The following is an 11,915-nucleotide window of genomic DNA, read 5'->3' on the forward strand; positions in this document are numbered from 1 at the left end:
CTAAACTTTTCTTGCCTCCATGCCCGCGGGGGCACGGTGAACGCCGGCCCCTTAGCCGCCGGTCCATTCTCTGCGCCCTCTACATTGCGCTCCGCGAGTGATGGACTTGAAGAGCCCGCAGGAGAGAGCGAAGTCGGCGCTCCTGTTTATCGTGCTCCGTGGTTCGGACGGTTCAAATTCGCGGGAGGCCATGGAAATGGCTACCGGTCTGAACATGAACATTTCGCGAGATAGCGAGGTTTCGCTGGAGTGCGTAAACCATGGGGCTACCGAAAGACAACACGAGTCCGCTGAAACGGAGGTTGTTTCTTCGGGCGGCGGCAGTTCAGAAGAGACCGACGTTGTGGCAAAGCCTGCAGCCGAGGCAGCGAACGGTTTGCACGGTTCAGTTGGGAGTCCTGACGATCTCGCCACTGAGCAAGCCGATTCCGTCCTGCCACCAGCTCAGGTAACTGACCTCGAGCAACGGCCAGCTGAGCTCGTAGAGATTCAGGTGTCTAGGGCGGCTGAGCCGTCTTTTGAGACAGAGCAGCCTGGTTGTAGTGTAGTTCTAGCAGTTAGGAAGGAGAACGGGAACACACTTCGGCCTTCGCGTGCTGAGGCTGTCGCCGAAAACGCGAGGGATGACGAGATAGGGTCTGTTGGAAGTTACGAGGTGTCTAAAGAGCGGCTCGTGGCCTTGTCACTCCCAGCTGATGCTCCCGATAATAGGCCAACATCGGCTGAGCTTGTTGAGAATCCGGTGTCGTCTACGGCTGAGCCGAAGTCGGGAACCGACCAGCCTAAGGGAAAGAACGTAAACGCATTCCGGCGTTTGCTTGCCGAACGCGTTCGTAAAAAGGCGAGCAACGAGGAGAGAGGAAAAACCTCCGCGCGTACTTGTGGCGCGGGTTTCAGTGCGGGCACGCCAAGGGGCAAAGCCGTGAGCTCGCATCGCGCCAAGGGAACGCCGCCTCCAAAAAGGAGTGCGCGCCTCTCCTTTGAAAGTTGGAAAATCTCGTTCGCTCCTCCGCGCGCTCGACCTTTGTCGAACGAGACGACAGGTGTGATTTCACGCGGTCGCAGCAGTCTCTTTCAGAGAACGGGCTCACCTAAAGTGCGATACAAATTGGGGAAAGCTCGGAGCAATGACGGGAGCTCAAATCGCAGCTCTCGGCGCGAGAAGTGGCATGTAGACGCCTGACTTTCTCTATTGCATTGTTTTTCCTGACACAGGTTTCGCCCTTTACGATTGCATTTTTTTTGTGTGTGTGGGACATTTCCAATCATGCGAAATGTCACCTTTCAAGTTTGTCACTTGTCTAAAGTACTGCTGGGCCAAAATATATCTAGAGTAGTTAGTGATTCGCGTACTTTTTCGCAACTAAAAGCCTGGTAGAGCTTCAGTGTGGATTTGTCTTCGCACTTGCCGGCGATGCGGTTGTGTCTTCCTGTGTTGTTCTGTTGCTTGCCTGACCAAGCCAGAGACGTTCTTGGGGAGCCACTACTCGTCCAGTGACCCGCCCGGTGAAGCTCCAGCACGGTGTCGTACAGCCAAGGCCTGGAGTCGAGCGTCTGCCGAACACTTCCCTTCGACAGCATCCCTCCGGACAACGGTTGCAGACCCTTATCCATCGGGATCTCGGACCCCCGGCGGAGAGGCTGTTAGGAATCGGCCAGCGCCGCCGTACTGTCCCGCATCACTCCTCGGCTGTGCGGCGAAGCCCCTGCGTGCTCCTTCGAAAACAGGCGCAACCATGTCGGCAACAAGTTGCGACAAGCCGCGTCAGACGCTTTGCTCTCGCGCATTTCAAAACTTCGGCGGCTGCCTGCGAGGCTCGTCTCCACGCTCTTCAAGGACACAGAGGCCCCGTCGATCGCAACGGAGTCCTCCTCTCTCCCCTCTCTCGGACTCAACGTGCCCGAGGCTATGAACGGTTTACGAACTCTGGAAAGAGTGTTGTGCGTGTTCCCGGTTGTTGAGTTTGACCGTTATCGCTTTTGGGTATAAATAGATCTGCCCAAGCGTTGTAAACCATTCCTGTTAGAGCAGCGAATCGATGTTGTCGCTCTGCTCGAGTCCTGTATTGTAACCTCGCCCGTCGGGGCATTGTTCTTTGGCTTCGGCTCACCTCTCGCTATGAAGTAAACAGTTACGTTAGCCTACGGCTTCTGGACTTCTTCACGGCTGCAACACCGGCTGGCCGCTCGCATCATACACGCTACCACTCGTATGTCGGAGGCCACGGAGCTCGGATCGGGTGCCCCCGCCCGGTCGCAACACTACCTAGGCTTCGACAAGCGTCGCGTGTCGGTCTGTAGCCGCGGCAGCAATTTGCACTCGCAGCGCCTGCGTCACGTCCACGGTCGCTTTTTGGGTAAGCGGCTGACGAGATCAGTAGGTAGGGGCATTCGCCCCTACCTACTGATCTATCTGACTAATCCGTCCGACTGATATCCGTCCGACGGTCACGTGGTAAGCTTTGCACAAAATCTCGCGTTTCACGCCACCCGCTGAAACCGAAACTGCGACTGGCCGCATTGAAAACGCCTCTAATTAAACAACCGCCGCATGCTCAAGTAAATGAGGTTTGTATACGTGATATGCAGATCATTAGCTACTTATCGCAACAAAAAAAACAAATGCAAAACTTTTGTGGCAATGCTTCTTTAAAGATCCACAGGTGGTAAAAATAAATCCGGAGCCCTCGACTATGGTGCGCCTAATCGCCTGCGTTGTGTCGGCGCGTTAAACCCTACAATCAATCAATCAAAGGTAAATGTCACCCTCAAAAATAGGTACAGATATCCTCCCAGAGATAGATTGATTTCAGGGTTTAACGTCCCGACGCAACGCAGGCGATGAGGCGCATCGTAGTGCAGGGCTCCGGGTTAATTTTCACCACCTGGGGATCTTTAACGTGCGGCGAAATCTCTCACCGACGGGCGTTTTTGCTTTTCGCCTCCCTCAGAAAAGCGGCCGCCGCGGCCGGGAATCGAACCGGCGACCTCGTGCTCAGCAGTGCAACGTCTTAGCCACTGAGCCACCGCGGCGGATACCCTCCGAGAGAGCAGTCATGTAAGAATGCTCGGCGTGGCCCTTGAGTCAAGCGGCAGCGCCGATCTCACAATCGCCAAAAAAAAAAAATTTAAGGGGCCATGCAGACAAAACGCAAGTTGGGTTCATTCGAAAGATTCCGTCTCTGGAACCACACTGACACCACGTTTAACGCCAACTTCACTCAGATAAGCTATATAATTAGGAAAAAAAGTGAATGGCCATGCGACCCACTAGGTGATTTCACGCAACAGAACCTGTGATGTCATATGTCCAGCTGTGCGATTGGCTGAGGCCCGAAAAAGCAAGCGCAAATTAGCCAGGGCTTAAAAGCTTGCCAAACGAGCTTTTGCGCTTAAAATTAGGGCACATCCTTTTTATGGCATTAAGAACTGTGGGTAGAACAATAAAAGTTACGAACGAACACGTAAGTACCGAAGCAGTTTGTGCGGCCCTTTGTCGTCTGACACTGCCTAACACAGCCGTCGCACGCGTTGGACTTGTCTGACACAACACTCACCAACTGACATAAGTTGCACAGTCACTTACATGACCATGTTTCTCGAGTTTTCGACAAACATGTTTGTCGAGTCATAGCATATGTTTTAGTGCACGGGTAGTACGAGCAGGTATAAAAATACGGCAGGTATAGAAGTCCGGCCAGAAGCAAATAGCGAACACGAGCACTTCAGCGGTATTGCAGCGCCATCTCCTAAAGTGGGAGATAAACAAGATAACCAATCGTCCGCCTATGAGACGGTAGCAGCCCTAATCAGCAGGTTAAGGACCTGCTCTAGATGCCTATTCATGTGCAGCTTTCCCGCTCATGGCAGTCCTTTCAACAGCGATTACTTTGCACTTATTTAGCGTAATTGAAAGTTATTTTGCGCTGCTAATATTGGGGGTGAAAACTTGCTTTGCGCAGTTTCAAGTCTTGCACGTTTGAGCGCTAGGTTCCTGAGCCATGGAAACTATTCCATAGAAATGCATTGGGAGTAAGATTTGACAGCGGATTGCACATAAAATATTCAGAATCCCGGAATATTCTTCTAGTGTTTTCATCTCCACGTTAACTTCTTGCTTTGTGCCAAATATCACTTTCCTGAAGTGGTTTCCTTAGGTTCCTGAGAGGTCGGAATTTTGAGCGAGAAAGCTGGGTATGGCTGGCGTCACGAAAACACAATTCAGGGGGAAAGTAGAAATTTTGGCTTAAAATGTTTAATTTCTCACTGAATAAGCATCATTTGCTGCCAGACAAGTGCTTAGGGCAGTATAAAACATAAAATCTATCGAAGAAAACAACCTTGTATTTTGTCTGCCTGGCTCCTTTAACCACGTGCCCACATTAAGAGCAGGAATGGGAGCAGGACGATAAGGCTAATGCAGCCGCTGATCATAAGCCGGATTTGAGTGAGCCTGCCCAACAACTAACTCCCCCGCAGACAGGACGATGAAATAAACAACACTATCAATACAGTGTATAAGGCAGCCCTTCAACTCGCAATTTTTGCAGTCAAACAAACCGACCACCGGTGGGCCACCAGGGCAACAGAATGGACACCCAGAAAGGGGTCTAGAAAAAGGGGACGGCCTTTAACTCTATGGAGGGACGAAATAAGAAAATTCGGAGGAAAAAAAAAGATCTCCCGCCCCCCCCCCCCCCCCCCCCCTCTCTGTCTTTCTTCGCAAAAAAGAAAAATCGTTTACTCCGGCAAATAAACACTTTGAAACACTGACACTGCCACCTTCTTGCTCAAACTGACCAACACCCCCCAGCCGCAACCTTTTACGCTCACATCTCTCATGGGACACGGTGATTAGACATCCTTGCTGCTAGTCTTTCTCTTCGCGGACTTTCAGTGCTAGTGAAGCATAAAGCGCAACTACAGCAGTTCCGTTCCAACACGCCCCATGGCAGTCGAAGTAATGCTATCGCGTCATACATCTTAAAGACACAAACGTGGATGTCATCTGAAACTTTTTCTGATTCTGTTTCTGTTTTTTCAATTTGAATGGCAGGTAAGAGCATGTAAAGGTTCGATTTCGGATTGGAAGGGAACGGCCATTTGATGCCATTTTTCCCCTAAATGTTTCGGGGCTCATGCAAGTCGTGGAGGGAATAATATCTGCCTCAGGCAGACAGTACAAACGCCGCAGATAACAGGTTGCTGGGAAGACTTCGATTATGTTGAGAGGAGTGCGACTGTTTGTAAAGAGTAAGATGTACAAGTGGGGCTGTACTGTAGAATGCGGCATGCAAGTATTATATAATCTTGCGGAACGTTTCTTGCGGTGGTTGCGCCGAAACGCAGTGGAGCTGCAAGATGGGCAACAGCTGAGGATTTGAAGTCAATTGGTTAAGCCGGGTTCTGGTCACCATGACCAAGTGTCAATCCATCATTTATAAGGGGCTTCAAAGGGAATCTTTTCTTTAACAGTTTTGTTTTATTGGCATGTTATAATGGCAAAGAGGTGTGGTGCAAGCTTCTAGAAAGGAAAGCAGACAGTTGTGTAAGTAGTCGGCCGACCATTATAGATGCGACTGCATCTCATTCACTTGCCTTGTCCCTCCATACGGCGTTGTCCGTCCACACCCCTCCCCCTACACTATAAAAAAATAACAGTTAGCGGCGCCCGGTTTCGATCCCACGACCCTGTGGGCGGAACGCGAGGTACACGGTGCTCTTCCCACTGCGCCACAAAACCGAGACAGAATCGAATGCTACGAACGCGCCTTATATCCTTGACTCATTCAAACTACGTCAAGAAGCTACTGATACAACGCATGATGGGGCAATGATTAACACTTGCAATAAAAGAAAAGAAGCTCCCACTTACAGCAACAATGATGGAGTAAAGGTCGTTGCGACAGCGAAGCCTCAGGCATACCACTTAGAGAGATTTACCAATATTGGCCAATAAAACATAATAATAATCATAAAACATAATAATCATACGCGTTCGCGACACGTTTCACGTGATTTCAGAATCAATCCAACGGAACCACCAAGTGAACCCCACGATGCGTCGCATCTACACAGGGTTCCCCTCGCGGGGAGGTGGGCGCAATTTTTTTAAACATGGAAATTCTGACATTATTGCGAGACTAATGGTTAGTTTTTCACGGTGAAGTGTAAATTTAGTGTGCTCTGATCTTCTGAACTCTACGAGCCGTTTGCGAGGAAGGCGGATTGTTTCGGCGCAGACCTATTGAACATGGTGGTCAGTACTTTTAGTTTTTTGGCGACTGACACATCATGCTCCTTTGTGTTACAACGCCAAGACTTCACCGATACGATACGTTTTTTGTAGGCCTCAAAGCCCCCGAGTCTGCTCGCGCGTTTCAGGTACGGACGTTATGACAAAGCGTGTGTTGTATATTGCGAACACTAATATTTCTGGCTACTCCCCATTTTGTTTGATTGTAATCACGGCCACCGAACGAGAGGTTTGATCCGCCGCACCTGCCTTTGGAAACCGCTACACAAGGCTTTAAGTAAGCGATTTTTTCAAGGTTTTTGTAAGTGATGGTATGCATGTTAACTACTTAAAAACAATTATCGCGAGTGTCATAATTGGGAGCCGAATAAAAGAAAATTAAAGCAATTCCGCTTCACATGCAAGCTGTCAAGTGCGGAGGAATGATTCACCAGCGAGGCTGTGACGCCCTCTCTTGACTATTTTCTGTATGAGCCTGGCGTTGATACTGAAAGTAGTCAAGAGAGGGCGACGCAGCACCTCGACAGCCCTATAAAACAATACATTGTGTTTTCAATCGTTTGAGGTAATTAATACCAGAGTTACTTAATATAGACAGTTGCGAAACTCCGCTTCAGAATCCGGGCGGCGCTAGCCCCCCCACTCCGTGGAAGCTGAGGTGCAAGTCGACGCGCGCGGCACCTAGGAGATGAAAACGGAACTTCGCTAAACTATTATTATTCAAAATTCTTTTGTAAAATAAAGACTGCTTTTTAAATTAAAACACAATAATTACGTAAAATTTATTTGTGTTTTTGCGGCTTTTCTTTTTATGACTTGCGGCAGCAGCCTCAAGCACTTGAGTACTGCTTCAACGTCCTGCCGACAGACGACAGGCTAGTCAACTTGCCCCGTGCTTGCCCCGGCGCAGGGGGGCAACCGAAGACCGGCTTTCGATACATGGGGCCTATGGGGAGTTTCGCAACTGTCTATATCCAGTAACTCTGATTAATACTATAATTCGCGATTTATTCCTTCTTTTATATTATTGTGTAACTATTTTGCGGCCTAGCAACAGCTGCCTCCGCGGCAACGGCGCAGCGCAAATATCACCTTCAACATTCTACATATAAGGAACGTGTGTGTATGTGGCGCAATGGAGGTTCGATCCCTACCAGGAGAAGCGGTGATCTTTTCGAAGCCTCTGTTTGGGTGCATGACGCCGCGTGACTACAGTAGCTAGATACCGTGAGCCCAGTCGACCTATGACGCCAAGCCTAGGCCCTGAAGTGCTACGCACTTAAAATTACGCCCATCTTCCCGCGAGGGAACCCTGATGTGATGCGGCGCATCGGGGGGTTCAGTTGGCGTTTCCATTGGGTTGATTCTCTAAATCGGGTGAAACGTGTTGTGAACGCGTATGATGCATTCCATCACATGCGGGTGTTCTCATACGCGGGAACGAGAGCGAGCGCTGACTGAACCGCCACAATCAGCATCAGAGGCGCTGCGGACGGGGCTGGTTGAGCTGCAAGGCGCGTGGCGCTTACCGCCACAGCTTTCCCACGGGAAATTCAACATCCTCCTCTAAAGTTTTCAGTTCGTTGTTTCCGTTGACGTTCAGCTTCGCGTGCCTTCGTTGTATCAGTAGCTTCTTGACGTAGTTTGAATGAGTCAACGACATAAGGCGCGTTCGTAGCACTTGCTCCTGTACCCGATTTGTAGCGTAGTGGGAAGAGCACCGCGTACCTCCCGTTGCAGCCAGGGAGTCGTGGGATCGAAACCGGGCCCCCCTAACTATTTCTTTTTTTTATAGTGTAGTATCGCGCAGTTGTGGGTGTAAGGAGGAGAGTTGCGCATGCGCAGGTGGTGTGCGGACGCCGACGACGACGCAGGAGGGACATACCCCAGAGCAAGAGATGCGCGCATCTAAAAAGAAGATGCTTCTCACACCGGAGCTACACATGGGAAACGAGAAGCACCGTAGTGGAATCCTACGGATTAGTTTAGACAACCTGAGGGTATATCTTATGCACCAAAGTCTCGCACACGTGCCTCTTAGTTTTTCTTCCCTCGAAAAAACAGCCGCCGCGCCGTGCTTCGTATTCGCGTCCTTGGGTCTGTAGCGCAACGTTTGAGGCACGGAGCCACCCAGGTCTGTTTAGAGCCAAAGTTACGTCACCGGTAAATTTGCGATCGATGCCCAAAGTTTCTTCAATATCGTATGACAAACGCGAAAATGGATAGTAACTTATTAAAACAAACATAATGTATTTCACTGCTAAACGTGCGTTTGGCAATGCAACCGAAAATTCGTAGCAATTACATGGCGCTTACAATAAGCCCGAGTTAAAGGGACACTGAAGAAAAAAACCGAAGTTGGTCTAAATAGATAGATTGGCATCCGCAGAAAACGAATATACCCGTCTCTTGGGCAGTACCTTGAAAACAACCGCGTAAATAATGAAGTTAAGCTATCAGTCACCCAGCAGAGATGACGTCAACGGCGACTGAGCGGATGTGCCAAGAGCCACGTGACGAACAACAGAACGACAACCGCGCACACAATCTCTCAGATAAACACACAAAATATTTCTTTGCACGTTAACTTTCATTACTCGTAAACATTTATAATTGTACAGGTACAACTGAAGCCGTGCCGACTTTCGCAAGCTGTGAAGCCGCGGCGCCTGTGACGGTTGCGATGGTTACAGTACGTTTGGCGTAGACGCATGTCGGCTATCTCCTTCTTTACATCATGGCGGTAAGTAGCGCATCGGCCTTCCCCGTTCCGCTCTTCTGTGGGCCGTAATTTGCTTCTGATAGAACAAGTTTTTTGCTCCTACACGTAGCGCTGTCTGCGCGAGCAGTGTTTTGCACCCAGGCCGGCACCCGAAGCTGTGCGTGTGTTGTAGTCGCGCTCGCTTTGCGTTGAAATTCGCCGGCGTGCTCCTACGGGTGGAACTGCGCTTACTACTTTGGAATTTTCACTATCCCAATGTGGGAATTTTCACTATTTTGGAATTTTCACAACCCCAAACCGGCTATGTAGAGTGTGCGCGATTTTTTTTAAAAAACTTCTCGGCTTCCGCAGGAGTGAAGTGACTTGTCCGCCCCCCCCCCAAATCGCAAGAAGCGAGTGCTACCCGGCACGACGAACAGGAGGCGATGCATCATCGCCTATTAATTTCGTGCTTCAGCCTCAAAGCGCATGCCGTGACGATGTGTTTGTTCGAAAGCATTTGTTGATTGTCTTGAAGTTGAATAAAATGTGTGCGTGACACAGGGTCTCTGATTAAGGGTGTTGTGTGTTGCGTAGTTTCCACTACGGTGCGTACTTGGGTAAAATGATATTTGTATCACGTTATGCACGTTTTTCATTCCATACTGGCGCCACGGCGTTTGTTAGTAGTGGTTTGGGCGCTCGGGAAAGCTCTAGGCACGCTTCTGCAGATGGGATAATAGGCAACTCGCTTCGCCAAATAGTCAACAATCAACAATCAACAGCGGAAAAAATTTAGGGCTGCACACTGTTACAAGTTAAACTAACAGACGGCGCCACGTTGTTAAGCTGAGTGCATCGAAGCCACTAAAACCCGACTATCCATAACGAGAATGCAAATAAAAAGAGCGCCCCTGCCGTCGTCCTCGCTGCGGTTGCGCTGTCGGCTAGAGGTTTTGTGGGTAAAGTAAAAGGGTGCGCTGCACATTCGCATTGTTTAGCCAAAATATCACGTCTCTTGCGACACCAAGATTGACTCACAGAAACTAGCATGCAGGTAATGGAAGCTTGGGGCGGGCAAGTTCTTTTGTCGTGTGCGCCGAGTGCGCGACCACTGGCTCCTGCGGCCACAATGTTTGGCTTGGTAGGTTTAAGTTTTCCTGCTAGACCACACCGCTAACTCCCTCGCTTCCGCCCTCCGGAGGCCCTCGCGAAACGTGATAAAATGGCGGGAGAAAGGAAATGCTTTTTTCAGTTGGTAATTCCTCGGAAATTAAAGCATCTTTCGCCGCCGAATAAAGGCGAAGGAGCTTTGGAGCACATGAGCTTTCGCTTGGGCCCAACTTCCTATATAAACCCGCCGCGGTGGCTCAGTGGCTAAGGCGTTGCGCTGCTGAGCACGAGGTCGCGGGTTCGATTCCCGGCCGCGGCGGCCGCTTTTCTGATGGAGGCGAAAAGCAAAAACGCCCGTGTGTACGAGATTTCGGCGCACGATAAAGATCCCCAGGTGGTCAAAATTAATCCGGAGCCCTCCACTACGGCGCGCCTCATCGCCTGCGTTGCGTCGGCGCGTTAAACCCCACAATCAATCAATCAATCAATCAAATCAAACTTCCTATATGCCTTCAGTGTCCCTTTAATAACGGTGGTGTCAATAAGACAGTGTAGGTGAGCGAATACATTGGCCGTTGCGGTTACAAGCTCACTGAATAGTGTTCCCATTGGGGAACTCCTTCTATTGCGGTGGGCCATACCGAATTTTGATAGGCCGTTCCCGATCCAAACGTGGCATCGGGTGCGCAGACGGGCTGCTTCGTGGGGATCGCTGCAGGGATGGTGTGCAGGCGGGTCAGGCTGCTGCCGGATGCAGTCCAGTTTCTCTGCGTGAGGGGCTCGGCCATACTGTTGATGGCAGAGTCCTCCGCGTCCGGGGTCATGTGTGGCCGTTTGTGGAGCTGGGATGACGTGGCCAAGTTGTGAACCTGCAAGGCAAAAATACCGTGCAGGTAAGCGGATATACTGGCCGTTGCGTTCAAAAAGCCCACTGAAGAGCGTTCCCATTGTGGCACTCCTTCGATTGCGGTGGGCCATACCGAAGGTTGCCGTGCGGTTCGCGATCCAAACGTGGCCCCGGGTGCGCAGTAGGGCCGCTCCGTTGGGCTCGCTGCAGGGCTGGTTTGCAGGCGGGTCGGCCTGCTACCGGCTGCCGTCCTGTTCTGCGTGATGGGCTCGGCCAGGGGGCCGGCCGAGTCCACGTCCGCGGTCATGTGTGGCCGGTTGGCGAGCCAGAACGAGGTGGCCAGGTTGTGGGCCTGCGAGGCAAAAATACCGCGCATACTGGCCGCAGGTTTGAAGAGACTCACTGAAGAGCGTTCCCATTGTGGCATTCCTTCGATTGCGGTGGGCCATACCGAAGCTTGCCGCGCGGTTCGCGATCCAAACGTGGCCCCGGCTGCGCAGTAGGGCCGCTCTGTTGGGCTCTCTGCAGGGCTGGTTTGCAGGCGGGTCGGCCTGCTGCCGGCTGCCGTCTAGTTCTGCGTGATGGGCTCGGCCAAGGGGCCGGCAGAGTCGATCAAACAGCTGCCTCCTGTCGTGCAAACAGCTGCCGATAGGAAACGCGATAAAGAACAAAGAGGTGGCTGCCTGACTTTCCACCTTGCTTTTTTTGTGCTGTGTGTTTGATAACAATACTGGGCGGTCGGGTTTATGTTGGACAAACCGGAAACTGTACTGATGATTGCATCCATGAAAGCAGCAATGACTTGAAAGGAGGCAAGTTATTGCATTTCTCTGCGCCGTCAGTCGGAGCTGCTTAGTGTCAATAAGGAATCAATACTTCGTGGACGTAAAAAACCGAAAACATAGGCAATAATGAGGCTCTGAACCTCCTGAAGCACATTCAGAGCTTCACGTGCTGTTCTTGCCGACTTCTTCCCCGAGACTGTTTTCTGCCATTAT

The 11,915-nt window shown here is 50.8% G+C and overlaps 1 protein-coding gene across 1 annotated transcript in view; it reads right to left on the minus strand.

The window, feature by feature from the left end:
- LOC144155261 (uncharacterized) overlaps nucleotides 1-11,293 on the minus strand; it is a 29,392-nt gene extending 18,099 nt beyond the window's left edge. The window contains exons 1-2 of the mRNA XM_077686628.1: nucleotides 11,051-11,293; nucleotides 10,712-10,939 (exon numbers count right to left, since the gene is read on the minus strand). Of these exons, the coding sequence (XP_077542754.1) occupies nucleotides 10,712-10,939; nucleotides 11,051-11,293 (471 nt within the window). The remainder of the gene's footprint in view (nucleotides 1-10,711; nucleotides 10,940-11,050) is intronic.
- Nucleotides 11,294-11,915: the final 622 nt, after the last annotated feature.

The sequence above is a fragment of the Haemaphysalis longicornis genome, unplaced genomic scaffold (genome assembly GCF_048455015.1).
Source record: "Haemaphysalis longicornis isolate Haplotype H1 unplaced genomic scaffold, Haemaphysalis longicornis Haplotype H1 scaffold_1, whole genome shotgun sequence".
Classification (NCBI taxonomy): Eukaryota; Metazoa; Arthropoda; class Arachnida; order Ixodida; family Ixodidae; genus Haemaphysalis; species Haemaphysalis longicornis.